The sequence below is a fragment of the Neoarius graeffei genome, chromosome 14 (assembly GCF_027579695.1).
Source record: "Neoarius graeffei isolate fNeoGra1 chromosome 14, fNeoGra1.pri, whole genome shotgun sequence".
Taxonomy (NCBI): domain Eukaryota; kingdom Metazoa; phylum Chordata; class Actinopteri; order Siluriformes; family Ariidae; genus Neoarius; species Neoarius graeffei.
In genome coordinates this window covers 5,998,537-6,020,222 of record NC_083582.1, presented here as the reverse complement: position 1 = coordinate 6,020,222, position 21,686 = coordinate 5,998,537, and the positions used below count along the sequence as shown (strand labels likewise).

Below are 21,686 nucleotides of genomic sequence, written 5' to 3'. Positions count from 1 at the left end.
TATATTTTTGTAGTTATTAAAATTGTTACTAATTACTGGCCACTGACGAGGACAAACGCTTTGTTCCTCGACATACTGTGCATTGCACGTACACATTTTTGCCTTTTATTTCAAGTAATGCTGTATTTCCAATGTGAAAGCGCAGTAGGCGGAGCCTACCTACGTATGTTGTCCAAATCTACTCTGGCTGACTGTGCCGTTGTCTCGCGTCTCCCCGCCCCACACTAAAGCAGAGTAAAGAAAGGCTGAACGAGCAGCGTGCCAGATGAAAACAGCTTTAATAAAGTAACGCAGAGCATTTTATTGTAAGTAACGGGAACGGCGTTATAACGATGTAAAAAGTAATTAGTTAGATTACTCGTTACTAAAAAAAGTAACGCTGTTTATTTCTAACGCCGTTATTCCCATCACTGCTTATGATTCACTGATATTCACCTCACCTTCAGCGAATAATTGTTCAACAGCTGCACATCCCCAAGTGCTTTTATTTTTATTAAAGAACAACAGTTTTTAACCATTTACGGTTACGTTTAACGTTACGAAACATCCATGAAACAAGTTGCTTTGTGTTCTGGTTGATGTTCTGAATGTGACCTCAGCAGCTGCTCAGATTTCCTCTCCTGCGGCTCGTCGTGTCGGAGAGAAACTGCAAACTCGTCCGTCTCGATGTTAAAGTTCCAGCTTCACCTCTGACTGTTATAACGCACCGACACTGGAGACTCCTTCCATAAATATCAAATAAACATCGCCTTGTAGAAAACTTGACTGCATCAGCGATTATATTTTCTTTGTAAAATGTTTTTATGTGGAGTGACCGCTGTACAGTCCCTGTGTATGAGCTGTTGCTATAGAAACAATAACACTGCCGTTACAGTTAATCAACATCTGACCAATCAGAATTGAGAATTCTGTTCCTTATGAGATGTTAATGAAGCCTGCACTGGTTCTGATGCGGCCATGCTGTGTACGTTATACAGTTTATTCCAGGATGAAAACTAACGCGCGCGCGCAAAGCTGCCAGTCGTGATGTGTTGCGTGATTTCACACTGTTCAGTTCGCGGGAATCGTTTTAGCCACACAGACGCCAAGATGAGTAAAATATCTCTTTTCACTTTCTTTATTTCAGACTCAGGCATGCGGCTCAGGATGGGATGAACCTCACTGTCTAGACGACTCATACGAGGGGCCGACACGGGAGAGCGTTACGTCGGATTTCAGTTTGGCACGGATTAACGTTCAATACCTTCCACACGCTCTCTCTATACCTCTCTGAATAAAAGACACGCCGCTATTCGCAGATCACACAGGAACGGCTTTCCGTCTCGCTCCTGCTCCGTGGCGCTGAACCAATCATCATATTATTGTTGAGCTTCCATCAGGATGTGTTCATCAGCACGAACAGGAGGGGTTTCGGATGGGATTCGGGAGGAGAGTCCAAAAAAAAAGAAAGAAAAAGAGAGATGACTGAGTGTTGAGGATTATCTTGACTTTTTCCTTCTATTTTTACAGGTTGCATGGGACATTAGAGAGAGAGAGAGAGACTGAGAGATGGAAAGAGAGACAGAGAGAAAGATTGAGCGAGAGAGGGAGCTGGAAAGAGTGAGAGAGAGAGCAAGATGGAAAGAGAGAGGAACAGAGAGATGGAAAGAGAACAAGAGAGGAAGATGGAAAGAGCAAGACGGTGTAAAAGAGAATGTGTGAGAAAGAGAGAGATGGAAAGGGAACGAGAGAGATGGAAAGAGCAAGACGGTGAAAAAGAGATATGGAAAAAGAATGTGTGAGAGAGAGATGGAAAGAGCAAGAAAGGGTGAAAAAGAGATGGAAAAAGAATGAGAGAGAGATGGAAAGAGAACGAGACAGAGATGGAAAGAGAATTAGAGATGAAAAGAGAATGAGAGAGAGAGAGATGGAAAGAGAATGAGAGAGATGGAAAGAGAATGAGAGAGATGGAAAGAGAATGAGAGAGATGGAAAGAGAATGTGAGACAGAGAGAGATGGAAATGGAACAAGAGAGATGGAGGAAGAGAGCAAGAGAGAGATGGAAAGAGAATGAGAGAGAGATGGAAAGAGAACGAGAGAGGGAGATGAAGGAAGAGAGAGTGAGAGAAAGATGGAAAGAGCAAGACGGTGTAAAAGAGATATGAAAGAGTGTGTGAGAGAGAGAGATGGAAAGAGCAAGAAAGGGTGAAAAAGAGATGGAAAGAGAATGAGAGAGATATGGAAAGAGAATGAGAGACAGAGATGGAAATGGAACAAGAGAGATGGAGGAAGAGAGCGAGAGAGATGGAGGAAGAGAGCGAGAGAGATGGAGGAAGAGAGCAAGAGAGAGATGGAAAGAGAATGAGAGAGAGATGGAAAGAGAATGAGAGAGGGAGATGAAGGAAGAAAGAGAGAGAAAGATGAAAAGAGCAAGACAGTGTAAAAGAGAATGTGTGAGAAAGAGAAAGATGGAAAGAGCAAGACGGTGTAAAAGACATGGAAAAAGAATGTGTGAGAGACAGATGGAAAGGGTGAAAAAAAGATGGAAAGAGAATGAGAGAGAGATATGGAAAGGGAATGAGAGAGAGAGAGATGGAAAGGGAATGAGAGAGAGATATGGAAAGAGAATGAGAGAGAGAATGTGAGAGAGAGATGGAAAGAGAATGAGAGAGTGAATGAGAAAGAGAATGAGAGAGAGAGATGGAAAGGGAATAAGAGAGATGGAAAGAGAATGAGAGAGATGGAAAGAGAAAGGGAATGAGAGAGAAAGAGAATGAGAGAGAGATGGAAAGAGAATGAGATGGAGAGAGAGATAGAGAGAGAGAGAATGCGCTGTAATTAAAGTTTTCAGTGAGGATTGTTAATCTGTGGCTCTCCAGGTTCTAAGTGAGGAGGATGAATAAGCCCCGCCCCTCCCGGGTTTTTGTCCTGTGACTCAGCTCTGGGCTCAAACTAAACCCGCCTGCTAACGCGGAAGCTCACGAACTCCGCAGCCGTGAAAGCCAATCCGTCCACTCGGGGAGCGAGCTGCAGAGAGGAGCGGCGGATTACTCCAGCCCAAACACAAACATGCAAACTTCAGGGAAGCGGAAAGAGGAGGCAACACGCGCCAAAGTCTCCTCGCGGCGTGTCCGACAGGATATCAGCGCCGGCTCTGGTTTTGCCGCGACGAGGCCAACGATTTTAACAAATCTGTGGCTCTTTTAAAAATAAGTGGCCCTCAGAGTGTAACCTTCACTTTCTCCTGCCGTCCCCATTAAAGGCGTGCGGCTGGTGCGTAAATGTCACTTTAAACGAGGGAGGTATAAAAACTCCGGGGGGGAGAAAAAGAAAAAATAAAGGTGGCAATCAAGGATTCTTTGAGTTTTTTTAATGAGAAGAGGTGTAGACATGGCAGTAATTACAGGAAATGAGCACCCTTTGACCCCATTTGCAGAGAGAGAGAGAGACTGTATTACTGGCAGCACAGGAAAAACAGGCCGAAATTTAGCACATGTACAGCACTTCTTGAAAACGCTGTCGGAAAAATGAGTGAAATGGTGTAACAGATCTGACAAATAAATAAAGATAGATCGCTGGATCTGCCCTCTGTACCCCAGAGCTGCTGGATTCTCGATTCTGATTGGTTAGGAAATGTTAAGGTTCGAGAACATCCGCGCTCTAACACTAGTTTTAACTCTAACACGAATCACGTTTATATGAGTAAAGTTTTCTGGAAGGAGAAATGTGTGTGTGTAACGTTTATGGAAGGAGTCTCCAGCGTCAGCGCTGTGTAACACTCGGACGTGACGTTTAAATCGGGAATCTTTCCAGGAACGAGTGTTTATAGCTGCTATAACGTAAGTGAGAATAGGAACTATTGACGGTAATGACAATCTCAAGGCGACAATCTTTTGACTTTAAATATAGACAAATGTAAATGTTTAATATTCAGTAGTACACGTAAGCTTAGCTCTTTTAATCATATTTCACTGGAAGTTAAAGGAAATATACCACAAATAAACAAATTGAGCTAAAAGTCTGTCTTTATGTCCGTCCTTTATTTAAAAAAAAAAAAAAGCTGGGGGTGTCGTGGCTCAGGTGGCTAAGGCGCCATACCATAAATCCGGGGACCTGGGTTCAATTCCGACCCGAGGTCATTTCCCGATCCCTCCCCGTCTCTCTCTCCCGCTCATTTCCTGTCCTGTCTCTACACTGTCCTATCCAATAAAGGTGAAAAAAGCCCCCCCCAAAAAAAGATTTAAAAAAAAAAAAAAGCTGCATGTTGAATTTGTTCTTAACGATATAACCACTAAAGTGATGAAAATAGCCAGGACTGTTGTTTGTCAGGGAGGCCGCCATAACGCCATCGTGCGTGATGTCATTTTCCGTGAGCACAGCAGAGGTGTACAAGTTCATGCTGTACTCGTGTCTGCAGGGTGAAGTAGTGCGTCGGGGATGGTTGGAGACGGACGTAAGTGCAGAAGATCTTTATTATAAAGAAAAGTGCAAACAGGCAAACAATCCAAATCGACAGGCGGATTCCGTAGACAGAAGCAGGGTCAAAAATGAGGGACAGGAAACAGAAATCAGTCAGGAAACACGGCCCTCTTGTAATGTGTCACAACAACACAATACTTCGCAAAGTAAGTCTGCATTCTGAGTCCTTATATAGGCGCGCTGATTGCGCCTTGATCCCGTATAGGTGTGCGTCATTCCCGGCGCGTGTGAGTCAGTTTGGAGCGCGTGCTGTCCAGAGCGCACCTCAGAGTCCTTCTGTTGTGACAGCGAGACTATAGTGTGTAATATTATGGTCTCAGTCAATTTGTTTGCATTTTTTTCCGTCATGTTGTTTAATAAATAAACAGTTTTAATCATTGGTGACTCGCTGTGGTATAAGAGAAATAAAGACACTTGTGGAAGTGCTGTTATAGTTATAACGAGACGGTCAGTGACGGCGTAGCTCACTCCAGCCCCGTCTAGTCCAGAAGGAACGATCTAGCGTGAGTCACCTTGTGCTATAAATGTTGCAAGCTATATACAGGTTATATATAGAAGCGATATCCACCCTAGGAATCCCGACCTATTTACCAGAAAGAATCCAAAATGGCGAGGAATTGACCGAGAAGAAGTGATTTGTGTGGAAACTGCTCATTAGGAATTGATTAATTACTCCATATTGTCATTATTAATTGCAATTATGCAAATTAATTAAACGTTTCCGTTTCCGGTTGAGAGTACGTCGTGCGCATTCTGGCTGCCGCTTCTCACCAGAGCTTTTTGTATATATATTTTTTTTCTTTCTTTTTCAATTTTCTTTTTTTTTTCTCTGTGTGTTTGTGTAGTTTGATGTTTGAGTGTTTTGTCTGCCGGTTGTGGTGTAGCTCCGAACCCAGTTTTGGGTGTCGGTTCCTTCCAGGCCTTGGTTCGCTGTAGGCGATGCCTGCGCTCCCAGCTGTGGACTGCAGTGAGCTCGTTGCTCATTTAACATTCGTGGTTGTCCGGCGCTCTGTGCTTGAACGCTTGGCGTGATGTTCCGAGCGATGTTGCTCGGTGGCGTCGTGGCGGCTGTGCAGGCGGTTTGGGACACACCAGCGCTCTGCGTGGCGGAGCTTCTCTGCTCGCTTTGTGGATCCACGGCGTGGTGTTCGGGCGATGTGGCTGGCGGCGTCACGGCGGCTGTGCTGGAGATGTGGGACTTGTTTTCGTGCGCCTTTTGGTGGGATGGTGGCTGCTTCACCACGGGAATTACATCCTGACCCCTACGTGGTGGACTTTTTACTTTTTATTATTTTTTTCCCCCTTTATTTATTTATTTATTTTCTTTGTCTATAATTGTAAAGCGTCCTTGGGTTTCTTGAAAGGCGCTATATAAATTAAACTTATTATTATTTTATTATTATTAAATTAGGGTAGGCGCTATATGCACTTCAGGCAGACCCACCTTCCTGCCAAAAAGAATAAAAATCAGTGAAGAATTGAGAGAGAAGAAGTGTGAACGACGACGAACAACACAATACGGCATTAAACTCATCACCTGTTGGCCGGATGAGCTAATAATGCACTTCAGAATGCTAACAGTGCTAACTCCAACTTTCTTCACTGATGAGCCAAGATTTAGTCGTTAGAGTTTGACTAACTTTAATCCTCTTCCTTCATATATGTACAGTATAATACATAATTACTCTTTCAGGATGAAGATTAATTTGTGTGTGTCGGCTGTCCATCGTTAGCGATGACGACGGCTTCATTAGGATGCGCAGATGGGCCGCGAGCCCTGTGACAGAGTCGCCAGCAGTGGTGGCTGATCTCCTCTCCTAATGAACGCCTTGCACAAACAATGTCGTGGCCCCATCGTGTTGTCTCTCTGGACCTCCAGACCTGATGCCAAGCGGTGCACAAAAGTGCCACAGATCTGACGGGTATGGAAGTTTCCCCGCAGTGACGCCATCCGTTGGCCATTTGAGTGGCTCTTCCGCATGCCATCAGGTGGTGCGCCATTGACCCTGTTGGGTTCATCTGCCACACTGCACCAAAAAGCTCCCTGCTGCCAGCACCTTATGGATGATGGACTGTTTAACCCATAGCTGGAACCCAGGCAGGTGCTACCACTCCGGGTCAGAGCGGACCTGGGAGCAATGGGGATTAAGGGGTAACTCCACTTTCCCCAGTACTGAAGTCGTCCTGGACCTGAGCCTCACCACTGGTTGCAGTTTAAAGTCATACCCAGGACTGACGGGTAAGATTAATTTACATAATTAAAAGCAGCCTTTATTTGAGGGATTGTGGGATATTCTTTCCAGCTTGCACTCAAACTGTTGAAAGTGATGATGATGTTCACGGCGTGGACTCTGGAGAATCTGTCGCTCTTTAAGTCTTAATTAATCCCAGTTTAAAGTTTATAAATCGGAGGAGAGATTCGTTAATCCATATTTAAAGTTTATGTAGCTTGAATTTAGCTGTTTAATTGAATCCACCCTTTACGTTGGTGTTAAATCTCGTCCTGTAAACGGCGCTTTATTTATTTCACATAAACACTTAATTGTCGCTGGTAAGAAAACACTGTTAAGGCAGAAGTGCACATAAACCAGCATGAGAACATCGCGAGTGATGACGCAGAGCTTAATGAGTAATACCATGTACCGCACACACACGCTGCAGATGAGTGAAAGAGTTATAGACTGATTCCTGATGGTGTTTATGAACTCGTTCCTGCTCCAACACAACAGGAGCTCAGACGTGTTTTTCAAGAGATAACCCGAGAACAGCCACTGAGGAACACAGAGTACAGACAGTGTGCTTGGCTTACTGTGCAATAAACTCTGTGTGTTTCTGTGTGAGACGCTACATTTGTCAAGAACAGCTCGCTTCACACCTTTGTATGCATACTTCCATAACCTCCATCGATAAACTGTCTGCCTTCAGCGCACCACCACAGTGGAGTTAACCGAGTTTTTTTCAGTTGTTAAAGGAACCGGTCGTTCTGTTCCCCGTCGCGGGTCACGTGAGGACGGGTCCTGACACCGTGGACACCACTGTCGTGTAGCCACCCAGAGAATCCAGAGAACAGGGCATAAAAACAGGGGTACTTAGTGGTCTCTTCATTCTTTTTTTTTCCCCCTCTCTCCCAAAATTTGAATTCAGGACGAGCGTGAGTCATGCGTCTGATGTTTTCTTCATTAAATTGGCAAAAATAAACACAAATAAAAAAGCAACGCGCCAATTACATGGGGCGTGAGGAAAGCGTGTATGCGCCTCTTTACTTAGTCATTTCACCTCTCCAATCAGCACGCAGCGTAATTTCGGAAAATGAGAGGTTTCCAGAATCATCGTTTTTTCCCTCCACACGCCTGATCTCCAGATAAAGCATCACATATGGTGTTGATATAATTAATTGGATTTTATCGGTTTCGTGTTGTTCTTAAACTCTACTGGAATAGAATGTAATTGCAGGCTGCGGTAACGATGTTTGGGGTGGATTTAGATTGTTCAGTGGATTGATGGTTGCTTTCAAAATGTTAAGACAGTAAAAGTTAGCTCTTGAGGGATTTTCTATCTTAGTGACAGGCATTTTTGGTCAGAGAAGGGAATTCCGACTTCAAACCCGTGTGTTTTGGGTCTTGTTTTATTCTGACGGAAATGATCCAAGCTTAGGATTTTAAAATTCTTGAAAAAAAAATTAATTTTATATATATATATAGGGTGCGATATTTGTCAAAAAACCAGAAGGGGGGATGGGTTTTTTTTTTTATCATGAAACGTCACAAAATTAAGGTAACAATAGGCTAACAGCTCAATAACATCCGATGATATCAAATGAATAACACTAAATGAAAACGAACACTAAACCAGAGATAGTAAATTCATCTTCCTATCTCTCTGACTAAATACACGAACACTAACACACAACAAAGTTTGTATTGCTTGTCGCGTTGCTGTGATGTTTCTCTCCCTCCGGATTAAATGGACAGTGACTCGAAAATCACTAAAATACATGAATACTAAATGAACAGTTTGCTCTGATGTGGCCTTTTCTGCTTTCCCGTCGGTGCGCTCTCCGCTGCGTTTCACCCTTCTTTAATCCACATTTCTGCGAATTTCTCAGCAGGGAAGGAACGCACGTCTGGCCCATTGACAGCGAGGAAAAGAAGGCTGTCAGTGTGGATACAGTCATTCTGTTGCGCTCATCAGTAAGGATGTGATTCATGGCGCTAAATCCACGTTCACACTCTGATTATCTACAATGTATCTATTTGCTGGGGATGTTCGTAGGGTTGCCAACTTTCTCATATCCAAATGAGGGACACTTTGTTCCGGGTGCGGACAAGTACCGGTACAGGCCCTGTACACGCACCCCAGCGCCCCAAAATAGTTACAGTACCGAATCGCCTTTAGGTGAGGGTTTCAAATGTAGGCCACTACAAATTCATTTCTAAAATAGAGCTTTTAAAAATTAATAGACCAATTAATGGATATTTTTAAGTAACTTAATGCAAAATAACAAACAATTCTAATATTATTGTCTCATTTTTCTCTTTTAAACTTTGGCCAAATAATTCATCAGGCCATATTTATGAAGGCAATGTCATAAACTGAAAAATGATTTGCTGTAGCTGTAAAACCCTGATATTTGCTTAATTGTCCATTTGAAAACCCTAAGAACCTTCTGCAATGCTTCATAGCAGAAGAAGAAGAGAGAAAGACCTCACAAAGGCAGGAGTGAGGCAGAAAAGCTCCCCTTCTATAGGCTGAGGTCTATCCTGTTTCGGAAGGTTTTTTTAAGCTATCTGCTATCCTTATCGAACAGTTAGGCTGTAGCCACTGGCTGCACCATCTGCTCTAGTTTAATTTGATGCCTATTTTGTCAGTATAGCTTAAAAATTCAGGATATGGCAACAGTGAATGGTTTTAAATCGCAGATGACCGCGACTCGCAGTAATAGCGCTTCTCACGGCAATTATGCGATTTACACCACAGCATTGGAGTGAGGGGCAGGATCTCTCCCTGACGGGACAAATTAAAATTACCCAAAAAACAGGATGTCCCGCCCAATACGGGACGGTTGGCAACCCTACACGTTCGCGAACATCAAAGCTGTCACTTCGGGTCATTTTGAAAGTGAGTGCAATGTAGACCATAGAAAACTGTGTCACAACATGCCTGTCATGTCAACTTTTTTTTTGGTTTGTTTGTTTTATTGACGGGGTTGTCCCCGAGGATTTTTTTTCTGCAGAGATAAAAACCAGAGGGGGGGATGATCCCCACCATCCCCCCCAGCAAATCGCACCCAGTATATATATATACACATACACACACATGCATGTGCATACGACAGCGCTGTTGGATTCTGATTGGTCAGAAGGTGTTGATTAGTTTTCTGTAACAGCAGATCTGACAGTAATGCAGGATTATATTAATGCACTCTTTCTAATACATTATCGTTTCTATAGTAACGGCTCAGTCACAGGGACTTGTACAGTCAACGCTGGATATAATTTAATAGTCTAATAAAGAGGTCGAATAAGGAACAGATTTTTAAAAAAAACTAACATTTAAGGAAGGAGTCTCCAGTGTCAGGGAAAATCTTTGCAATTTCTCGTTAACATGACATGCTGCTTTTTTTTAATGTGAAGAGAGCGAAAAAGAGGCTAAAAAAAAGTGAGTGATAACTGACTCATCTCAGACGTTCAGCGTAACAGCAAACAGATAAAAAAGTCATCAGTCTTGGGGGGGGGGGAAATATTAAAGCTGTACTGCCTTTCAGATTTTGCAAGTGTAGGTCATAAAAAGAATTTTCCCGACGCCCAGTTATTTTTGTTTAGTGACCGAAAGCTACTGAAGTCAAATCACAGACTTACAATTTTATTATTTTATTAAATAGAACAAATAATGAATTTATCTCCACGTGGCCTGAAATTCTCCGCTATTTTTTCCTGCTTCACCATGACGCAATACAAGATACTACGTCATGCATCCCGTGGTAGGCTTTCCCCATTCACGCAAGGCATTGTGGGATACAAATTTGAAACAAGAGAGAAAAATGGAGGATGCGAGTGTGCAAATGAAACGTGAAAGAGCGACTACAGTAACGGAAAGAAAGCGAGAAGAAAAGACGTTATGTTCTATACGAAGGAAAGGAAACGCAGGACCAAACTAATAAATATGGGCGCTCAGCGAGCACCTCGGTGTGATCAGCTGTTCGTTTAGCGACAGAATGATGGAACTGTCAGTGCACGCTCAAAGGGAAACCTGTAGATGGCAGTAATGCAACACTGTGGATGCCAGCTACTGTAAAACCCAAAAGAAGAAGAAGGTAAACCTGCGCATGCGCACACGGACTTCCTCTGTCTGCTCGACTGTGTGAAGCGAGTGATTTCATGCACATTATTTGCTTTAATCCCCTCAAATTAAATAACTTCCCAGCCACAGAACAGAATGGCCTGATATTTTGTGAGATATTGCAGAAATAATCATATATCACAATCACCACATTTCAGACGGAACTAAATTTCACCCATTTTATGAAATCGAAAGGCCGTCTCGCTTTAAAGTGTAATCATTGGCAAATTGCTGTGGTGTAAGAGGAATAAAACACAACATGAAGGAAAATAATCAGCTTTCGAGTGATAACAGTGTCTCCACTTATCTCCAGTACACACCATGCAGTTACCGATTGATTGTTTTCCAACAACAGCACAACACAGAGTGATTTATTCCTTTCTTCTGCTTTAGGTCCTGTTCAATCCTGAGGTTCCAGTTTTTTCATATTTCATTCTATAATAGACCTGATTTAGCTCGTGTAATTATCACATCCTTCATAGTGGAACGTTGGGTCAAGGGGAACCTACAGGGGTGTGGACTAAACGCAGAGAGAGGAAAGATGTGATTTACCTCCAACACAGATATGATGTGAAACGCATCACGATTTCCTCCTGCTGTCAAACTCAAAGCGAGGTGGAAACATTTACACAGCTGTCTCAGCTTCATGGATTACCTCTGGATCAGATTTCAGATCTGACGTTCTGGACCAGGTCTGGGATTTTAACCATCACTGTGCATCCACAATGGGTTGGTGATTAGGTTTATTATCTCTGTCCAAGTCAATATCTCAAAAGCTGCTTTTACACAGGAACTTGGGCTGGAACAAGTTGCCCTGGCTCAAGTGCCCATCTAAACACGATTTGTTCCAGAACAATTTGACCCGGTGGGTGCAACTTGCTCCACTTTACAACTTGTTCAGGAACATCTTGTTCCAGGTGAAACCTGTTCCCGCTTACCATGTAAACACAATCAGTGGTAAGCTGGAGAGTTTACACGTGCATGGTAGCGTTCGTCCGGGTCAGTTATCATCCGAACAAAACCGCTTCGTGGTAAATTCAGTCGTCAGTTCTTCTCGAGTGCTTTTCCTTGTTGAACTTCTCCACGTTTATATGATGGAGTCGAGCAATTCCCAAACCAATCGCAGTTACAAACGGACTAAAGACGAAGTTTGTATCCCCATCCAGCTGTGTGGAGACGCAGATCATTGTTTAGTTTTGCAATTTCAAATTAATCTAAAAAGAACCGACTCAGGGCGGCACGGTGGTGTAGTGGTTAGCGCTGTCGCCTCACAGCAAGAAGGTCCGGGTTCGAGCCCCGTGGCCGGCGAGGGCCTTTCTGTGCGGAGTTTGCATGTTCTCCCCGTGTCCGCGTGGGTTTCCTCCGGGTGCTCCGGTTTCCCCCACAGTCCAAAGACATGCAGGTTAGGTTAACTGGTGACTCTAAATTGAGCGTAGGTGTGAATGTGAGTGTGAATGGTTGTCTGTGTCTATGTGTCAGCCCTGTGATGGTCTGGCGACTTGTCCAGGGTGTACCCCGCCTTTCGCCCGTAGTCAGCTGGGATAGGCTCCAGCTTGCCTGCAACCATACCTGTCAACTTTGAGGTTTGAAAAAAAGGGATATTTCCCAGATTTTTAACTCAAAATAAAGGAAAATTTTGGAAAGTCATACCCTTCACCAAAAGTGGGTGTGTAGTTGAATGGGGGGCAATTTTCTATCTAGTATTTGTGATTTCCTGTACTCTGGTGCATGTTGGTGATAGCCAAGACACAAACTCAATATGCTTATGGTTTATAGAGTGCATTTGTGAATAAACTATACATTTATTTTTATTTGCTTTCAGTGGTACCAGTTATTTCCCAAATTAAGGGCTAAAATACGTATCTTATGTTAAAATAAGAAAGGTCATTATATAACCAGTCAATAAATTCAATTCCATTGCAATTTATTATGGTTTTATCATAGTCATGGCCTCGGAACACTAGATAGATAGATAGATAGATAGATAGATAGATAGATAGATAGATAGATAGATAGATAGATAGATAGATAAAGAGTAATATAAGATATTAAACCAAGAGTGATGTAAAATGGGTAAGTTTCAGATAGAAAATAAAATAGACAATGAGTGGATAAAACAGTTAATACACCAATTAGTTTACACTAGGCTATTTATGAGGTCTTAGCCAGGACATACTTAATGTAAACATGTGTAGCTTACCTTTGATTATTTGGGAGGCTTTCGTTTCCCCCATGGAAAATTTCTTTGCGATGGAAGAGTCTGGGAACATTCCAGCCACGCACTTGTTGAAATCATCAAAGAAAGAGAGGCTAATGCTTTTCTTAGCTATTAGCATCGCCATCTTCACCTCAGACCTAATCAGTGTTGCCAGATACTGCTGACGTTTTCCAGCCCAAATTATGTTCAAAACCCGCCAAAATGCACGGGAAACCGCCCAATCTGGCAACACTGGACCTAATCACTTGTTCAGCCTCGCCTCCGGACGGAGTTCTGTAATTACTGATGCCTGAGAGGGCGGGGACGTGAATTCATGGCCCGACTTCCTGCTGTAAACTCCTGTCAGAGGCGCGTCATGAATTCTGGACCTACTGACTTTTTTATATTGTGAAAATACGGGACTTTTATATAATGTGAAAATACGGGATATTTTCGGGAAAATAAAAAAACGGGAAGACAGCGGGAAATAAGTCAAAATAAGGGATTTCCCGGGAAAAACGGGAGGGTTGACAGGTATGCCTGCAACCCTGTAGAAGAGGATAAAGCGGCTACAGATAATGAGAATGAGAACCGACTCAAAGAGTCGATTTGTTCCCTGAACGACTCATCACTCGGAGTGAGTCAGTTTTCTGGAAGTGACAGTTGGATTTACCGCCGAATCACCGGAATCACCGAGCGTTTAAACAGAAACGAGCAGCGAGAGGACAATCGTTGTCATCGTCACTGCTGAACCAGGCTTGAGGAGAATCATGTTTTTGGTTGACTGCCAGAATTACAGTGGTAGGGTGGCCAGTTCCTTTCTGCGCACTCGTACTGATAAGGAAAAGTCCCATTTAGTACCCTTTTTCTGAGAGTGCAGGTTGCTAAGCCTGGTTCTGCAGAACCCTCTGTCCTTATTATAATAATCCATTCTGCAGTAATGGTCCTGAGGCTGGATTTTAAAATCTGTGTCAGAATTAAAGGTGGGCGGCACGGTGGTGTAGTGGTTAGCGCTGTCGCCTCACAGCAAGAAGGTCCTGGGTTCGAGCCCCGGGGCCGGCGAGGGCCTTTCTGTGCGGAGTTTGCATGTTCTCCCCGTGTCTGCATGGGTTTCCTCCGGGTGCTTCGGTTTCCCCCACAGTCCAAAGACATGCAGGTTAGGTTAACTGGTGACTCTAAATTGAGCGTAGGTGTGAATGTGAGTGTGAATGGTTGTCTGTGTCTATGTGTCAGCCCTGTGATGACCTGGTGACTTGTCCAGGGTGTACCCCGCCTTTCGCCCGTAGTCAGCTGGGATAGGCTCCAGCTTGCCTGCGACCCTGTAGAAGGATAAAGCGGCTACAGATAATGAGATGAGATGAGAATTAAAGGTAATTTTGGAGAAATCAGCAAGATCTTAAAAGTATCCAAGTGATAAATCCCACCCCCTTCCATTCAGCCCTCCCTCCAAAACCCATGAACGCGCACTGCCTGACCCCTGCTGGAGGACGAGTCTGTGAGAGACACCACTGGGGGAGGAGCTTAGTGCAGTATGGTCATGGCATATCCAATTACCTCATGTTTCATTCACATGTAAGAAAACGCCTAATATTACGACGAATGTAAACAGTGAACGCAGTGATAGTTATAACTCTCAGGCCAAGTTTACATTAGACCGTATCTGTCTCGTTTTCTTCGCGGCTGCACTGTCCGTTTACATTAAAACGCCTGGAAACGCGAATCCGCCAGGGTCCACGTATTCAATCCAGATCGTGTCTGGTCCGGTGCTGTGTAAACATTGAGAATACGTGGATACGCTGTGCTGAGCTCTAGCTGGTGTCGTCATTGGACAACGTCACTGTGACATCCACCTTCCTGATTCGCTGGCGTTGTTCATGTGACGCGACTGCTGAAAAACGGCACGGACTTCCGCCTTGTATCACCTTTCATTAAAGAGTATAAAAGTATGAAAATACTGCAAATACTGATGCAAATACTGCCCATTGTGTAGTTATGATTGTCTTTAGGCTTGCCATCCTTCCACTTGCAAGTGGTAAGTGATCTGCGCTGGGATCACACACACAGCGGCTCAGTCCCGAATCACTGCTCGTGCGCTTCACTCGCGTGCTCTGTGAGCTGCACAGGGCCGGAGTGCGCACCCTCCAGAGGGCACTCGCTGTTCAGGGCGGAGTGATTTGGAGCGCAGGATGCCTGCGGAGCCGAGCGTATCCGTGTATTGGCGTTGCTGTGTGCACGCTAATCGTTTTAAAAACGTTAATCTGATGATCCGCTGATACGGTCTAATGTAAACCCCACCTCAGACGTTGACCAGCTCGCTAGCTTTAGGCCATTTACTAGCCTTGTAGAAGACTCCGGTCATGCGCAAGGCGTGTACAGGCAGAGAGCCCACAGAATAAAATGACTAGACGAGCTTTTTACAGCCCTGTGACTACCGCATGTGATGGATTTGTCTTTGTTTATCATCAGAGCATTTGTTCAGTTGCTACCCTTAAAAATGATTTAAGCTATATATTTGGACTGCCATTATTTGAACACCTTACCAGGTAAAAGGTACAGTACACTGCCCTCCACTAGTATTGGCCCCCTGGAAATGATCATGAACACAATGTACCTGAAGCGTGTTTCCCGTGTAAACTGTCCATGCTCGAGTGTGTAGAAACTTTCAAACTGTAATCCGTGACTTCCTGATTAACTGGGGAACAAATATGAGGCGACACAGAGGCCAAATTCCCTCAACATCAACATGGGAAAGATAAGAGACACGCAAACCCAGTGAGGGAGAAGTGTGTTGACCTTCATCAGTCAGGGAATGGGGATTAAACTGGTGGGTTTGGTGTAAAAAGACACATAAATGTTGCCAATGTGCCATCTGAGACACAGCAAGAATTTACCGCACTGTGATGGTCTAATCTGACATGGGGTGGCCATCATGAAAGAAAGAGAAAGAAATATGTATGAATAAGTATATAGCGGATATTACAGGGGTGCACGAAGATATGAAGTTTATTTTCGAGTGGTGAATGTACAGTATATATCACAAACGAGGGAAAATATTTTCAACATGAGAAGATAAACTTCATATCTTCGCACCACCGTGTAATGTTCTTTATATTATATGGACACATCCACGAAGAAAATACACAAGTTAATCAAAAGAATTTTAATTGTGAACCGGTTCGCTATTATGACAACGCAGTAGGAAAACACTGGGAGTGACATCATCGGAGTGAAATATCGGGAATTATTATCCATACAGGACACTTTTTCGATGGAATAAAAACGTGTTCTATTCCCTTCTAGCAGGTTTCATTCATTTGGTTCGATAGCATGCAATATTGTTAGCGTATCGCTTATCCTACGTGTATTACGTCGCTCTACCCAATGGAGAATGAGCGTTGAATATGGTTTGCGATATTGCACGGTTGTCAAGACAACGTGACGTCACACGTTGGACACGTAAAACTTCTGCGCTAGCGAGTGAGCAACTGGAACAATTTGTAAACAAACATGGCCGCCAGGTTTGCTTTGTTAAATACAGAAGATTTTGAGAGAATTTTGAAAGAGAAAGACGCGTTGAACACCCGAAAGGAATGTGTATTTATAATAATAATAATAATTGCTGGCTTTTTTCATGGTATATCAGATATATTCCATTCAGCTCCTCGTCTTCGACTCGTTTAGTATCATGCTCGCTGAATGGAATATATCTGATAGACCACTCAACGCCAGCCAATATTATTTAAATATGTCGCTCAGACCCGCGATGTATTTCGTATGAAAAATGTGAGTTTATCGACACGAGAAGATAAACTTCAAGCCAACGTATGATTTTATTTTTATTATATCAACACAAACAAAAAGTCCCCAAATTTATCAAAACAAATTTATCATCGATTTCCTCACGAGTGACAGATAGAGATTTATGTCACGGTTTTGGTTCTCCATGTCCCGGATGGAGCTCGGATGAACAATATGAGTGGTGTATTTCCCAGTAACACACTCGTATCTGTGTAAAAAAAAAATATATATATATATACCGTATATATATATATATATATATATATATATATATATGCGCATGTGTGTTATTTCCCAGCTGGGAGGTCCGTATGGTGAAATACCGTGACCGAGGTCTTGAAAGTACTGAGTGAGGCCCTCTGGGCCGAGGTCACGGTATTTCACCATACGGACCGACCTTAAGCTGGTAAATAATATATTTATTTTTTTCTTTACCAAATTCTAACAGAAAACGAGGCTGTAATGCAAATGGCTTCCTCCTCGGTATACAAGTGCACTTCCATGGCAGGAAAAAAACTACATTTTGCCGCCTATGTAGTCCCCTATTTATACAAATAGGAGTCATTCAGGATTCAGCCATGTTTCTGCTCGGCGTTAGCAACAGTTACAGGTTTTAGCTTTCTCCTGAAATGTTTTCTTTAATTTCTTCTTCCTCAGGGTAGTAAAACTCGCTTTCGCTGTGAACACTGTCGTTATCGCTATCCATGCTGTAAAATTAATGCTGTTCTCCTGAGAAATGCGAAAATAAATGTTGACAAAAATTGCTACGATGTTTGTTGTTGTTGTGAATGAGCGAGTCGCCAGAGGTCCGTAACCGGGGTCCGTATCATAGGATACAGACCCGCTCGCCAGCCAATCAGAGCGCAGGATTTGATGGAAACTGGACCGCGAAAAAAATTAAGTTTATTCTATCCACATTCAGTGGATATGAGCAATCGCGTGCTCTGATTGGTGACTCTACTACTAGGATATCAGCTCATATACGGTGAGGAGAGAAAAACAAAATGGTGGTGTGCATCAAGTCAGATACATCACTTTATCAAGTATTTAAAAGAAATAGCTAAAAGAATATTGTTTTTCCCCCCAGTAGCGCCTGTTCCACACTCCAGCCCAGTGTGTGGCAGTAATGCACCTTTAAGTTGGTTTCCCAACCGCCAAAAAACCCGAAAGAAGAAGAAAAACCAAATGGTGGTGCGCGTTACTGAAGCAACTGAGGACGAAATAAAAAACTCTACTCGAAAACAAAACCCCAAAAATACAAAAAAAAAGGAATAAAATTATTTGATGGTAAGAGCGTATCTTTTTCAAGAATTATTATTATCACATTTTTCACAAATTGCTCCTGTCATTTCGCCGGTTTGTTTACATTCTAAGTGGAAATGATGTTGTCGGACGTTTTGTATAAAGTTTTTATTTATCGAATTTGCAAAAAAATAAAGATAAAAATGCTCCGTTTCTCAAAAATCCAGTGAATGTGGATCGAATAAAACAGTTATTCCGCTCCACCTCGCCATACACGGATTATTGAGAACTCGGTGCTACGCGCCTCGTCGGCGATCAGCTCCTGTACGACTCGATTTCGGGGAATAACTGTTCAATATAAACTCTGTTGCAGTCTGACCCTGGTATAATCAGACCCCTGTGCTCCTTTAATGCCGTGGCAGTTCGGATGGTGTCGCTTTAAAGAATTTTGGGGAAGAAAAGTTCTCGGACACTGTGGCAGATTTTATGGAGACTGAAATCAAGATGTAACTTTAACTCAGTCAAATCTCTGACATGCAGGAGATTAAAAACAGGGATTGGTGATGATGGCGATGGAACTCTCTCTCTCTCTCTCGCATGTGTGCGCGCTGCCCCTGACGCTGCACTATTTTGACACAGTATTTAGTTTGGCTTTGTGTGGTTTCGGATTTAAAACAAACAAACGCGCACTCGGTCTCGCGCTTCTCCTGCGTGTCGGTCATCATCATCTCCTCCTCTTCCTCCAGCAGGGCTGTGAGTAACGGCATAACGCATGCGCCTTATGTTCACCGTGTGAGCGCGCGGGCCGGGAAACACGACACGGCTGCGGTATTCATGTTCCGGGGCGCGCGCGGATAAAGCGCACAGGCAGGAGAGCGCGCGCTTGGCTCGGAGCGGCTCTGTGTACAGAGAGAGAGAGAGAGAGAGAGAGGGGTGGAATGGAATGGAATGGAACGGGAACTTGCCGACCAGATTTCCTCCGCACGGACGCACGAGGACGCACGCCACTGCACAGGTGATGCACATTAGGTGAACCAGCTCGAGCGGTTTATTTTTAAAGAAGTTGTTGTTATTTTCCGCTTTAGTTTTGGTGACTCTTCCTGCGCTCTACATGTGGATTATATTCCGTCTGTTATTCCGCGTCTGTGGGAAACTGCGCGCTCTCTGTGAGTATGGATCACTTTTAAACACCAAACAGAGTTAAACTGATCAAAACACAAGAGTGCTGGAGTCTTAAAATCCTCCAGGGACCTTCTCCTTCTCCTCCTTTAGCAGCTCCTCTGTTTGTAGTTTTATTATTAACTGGGAATGAATTTTCACTGGCGTCCATTTTACACTTCTGGTGTTTGCTTTGTGATGAACAGAGAGCCAGTGTAAATAAAGTGCCATGAGAGAGAGAGAGACCAGGATACACTCTCAGTACCAAAACCAAGCTGAACTTTTTTCCTCAACGTGTTCTGAAACTTTAAAAAAAAAAATTCAGGAGCACTGAATCACATCTCACACACACCTGATGGTCCGGTTAGGACATGTTCAGGTTCCTGACTGTGTGTGCTGTGAGATCTCGCGTGGACACAGTGTGGAAATGTTGTGGTACGGTAGGTCTCACACACTTTATTCTCCGCAGCAGGGTTTTGATCAGAGCAGGTTCTCTGAAACATAAAAAAAAAAAAATCTCCTGTGTGTGTGTGTGCTGAAGTTGATCCTGTGCGCTTTGTCTCTCCGCAGATCCAGACTGCGCGTAACGGAGCTGTGTTTCAGACGCCTTTTACGCAGGACACGCACACACACGGGACTCTTTAAAGGACGAGGACTGCTGGAGCCGAGATGAACCCCGTGGTGTTTAATAAGCTGAGCAGCCCCGTGTTGTTTGAGGAGAAGGGCAGCGAGGTGGAGAGGAGCAGCCGGAATTATCTGGAGGTGATTGACGAGCAGCATGCGGATCTCCTCTCCAGGAGCCACCAGATCACTGACAGCTCTGTGATGAGGCACAGGAGACCAGGGTGAGTCCCGGGGACAACTGCTACGGGTCAGCAATGCAAATAGGTCTGGAGTTTTTAAAAAAAAAAAAAACTTAAATTAAATCAAGACTTGTACCCGTACATCTTCGCACTTTTGCACGAATCAGTCGATCTGTAGGAAAAGGTGTAGAAGTGATGATTTGGTTAACAGACTCGACGGACGCCGTCCTCTCTCCTGACGGACTTGAGATCAGGAGAAATCTCAGGTCCTTTATTTGTGGCTCGTCATGATGACATGCAGGTCTGAGAGTTAATCCTCAGGATGTGATGTGTTTATTTAAACATCACGCCTAAATAAGAGTTTAAACAGCCTGCGGACGGGTGTGTGTGTGTGTTTAATCTCAGTTGTCCTTCAGTGAGACGCTGAGACACTGTAGATTTGTGGAACTGATTTGTGCTTTGAATTGGACCTTAAATGAAAATACCTCGTCTTGGAGGGGAGGAGGGGACAATTCCCTAACACCAAGGTCATGCACAAATTAAACCAACTTGGCCTTGTTGGCATCCTTAGAATCTCCTCTCAGTGGCATATTCAAAAAAAAAAAAACAACATGACGCACTTGCCTGTTTCTAATAAACAAACATGGCCCAGTCGATCAAAGCCCCTTTTATCATGAGGGAGTGAAAACTTTTACTTTAACCCCCGTATCCTCCGGATCCATCGCCGTTTAACCGTGTCTTAGCATATTTACTCTGTGTTTCGTATGTCGCGTCGCAAATGCTTCGTGTTCTACAGGACAGGAGCAGATAGATCTCCACCAGGTGTCATTACACGTCACGCACTTCGACACGCTGTTCAGCGGTGTGCGCATTTCGACACGTCCAGCGGTGAAAGCTCCAGGGGCAGATCAGAGTTAATGAAGGAAATTAATACAAACATGAGCCGTGTGTGCGTGGGTCACTGATACTGAGAACAGAAAGGGCAAGCGCTTCTTTTTCAGCTTGTTCATACATATGAGTTACAAGCAAAATATTATTTTGCCGAACATGATCTTGGAGGATTTGGGCTCCAGGAAATGTGTTACACGTGCAGTGGAGGTTTTCGGTGAAAGATGAGTGGACGGACAGCGCGGTGCCATAGTGACATCTACAGGTTCAAACCATCACCTGGTAGAAGGAAGTCTCTGTGCTTACAGGTCGAGATCTGCGTGTGTAGTAATCTTCACGACGAGCTGAGATCAGTTTAATACAGGAAATATTTACGGTGCAGCATTCTCTGGAAATGCCGAGGCGTTCCCTGTTTGTTTGTGGGGTAGCTTAGTGCAAAAACCAGCAGGCTCGGGAAGAAAAAAAATCCCTGTCGTATAAGTGGAGCGCGGGTTTATTTTATAAATTAATATCAGGGAAAATAATACAAAGTGGTTTTTATTCCTGAACATTTCAAACCACAAAACCTGCTGTTCGAATGTCGCTGGGTCGCGTCGCGTCGTCGCATTAACAGCGCTGTGTTTTAGTAAAAATGCAGATGATGATGATAAATTTCATTTATGTTCTCCTGGGTGAAAAGAAAACCGAATGGTGACGCACCACATTGCAGAATCCTTCTTCTAAAAATAAATCCATAGACAAACAAACAATATGATGCTGGTTTGTTTGTTTTTCGGTCATTTAAGGAGCAAAATCTCGACAGA

At 43.7% G+C, this 21,686-nt stretch overlaps 1 protein-coding gene across 2 annotated transcripts in view; it reads left to right on the top strand.

The window, feature by feature from the left end:
* The window catches only part of mkxa (mohawk homeobox a), an 86,760-nt gene that overhangs the window by 4,580 nt on the left and 60,494 nt on the right, over nucleotides 1–21,686 (top strand). The window contains exons 1-2 of one of the 2 annotated variants that reach the window (XM_060939194.1): nucleotides 18,922–19,200; nucleotides 19,763–20,037. In XM_060939194.1, the coding sequence (XP_060795177.1) occupies nucleotides 19,862–20,037 (176 nt within the window). In that variant the 5' untranslated portion in view covers nucleotides 18,922–19,200; nucleotides 19,763–19,861. Of the gene's footprint in view, nucleotides 1–18,921; nucleotides 19,201–19,762; nucleotides 20,038–21,686 lie in introns of those variants that run through there. The other variant, XM_060939195.1, reaches the window with a different exon arrangement.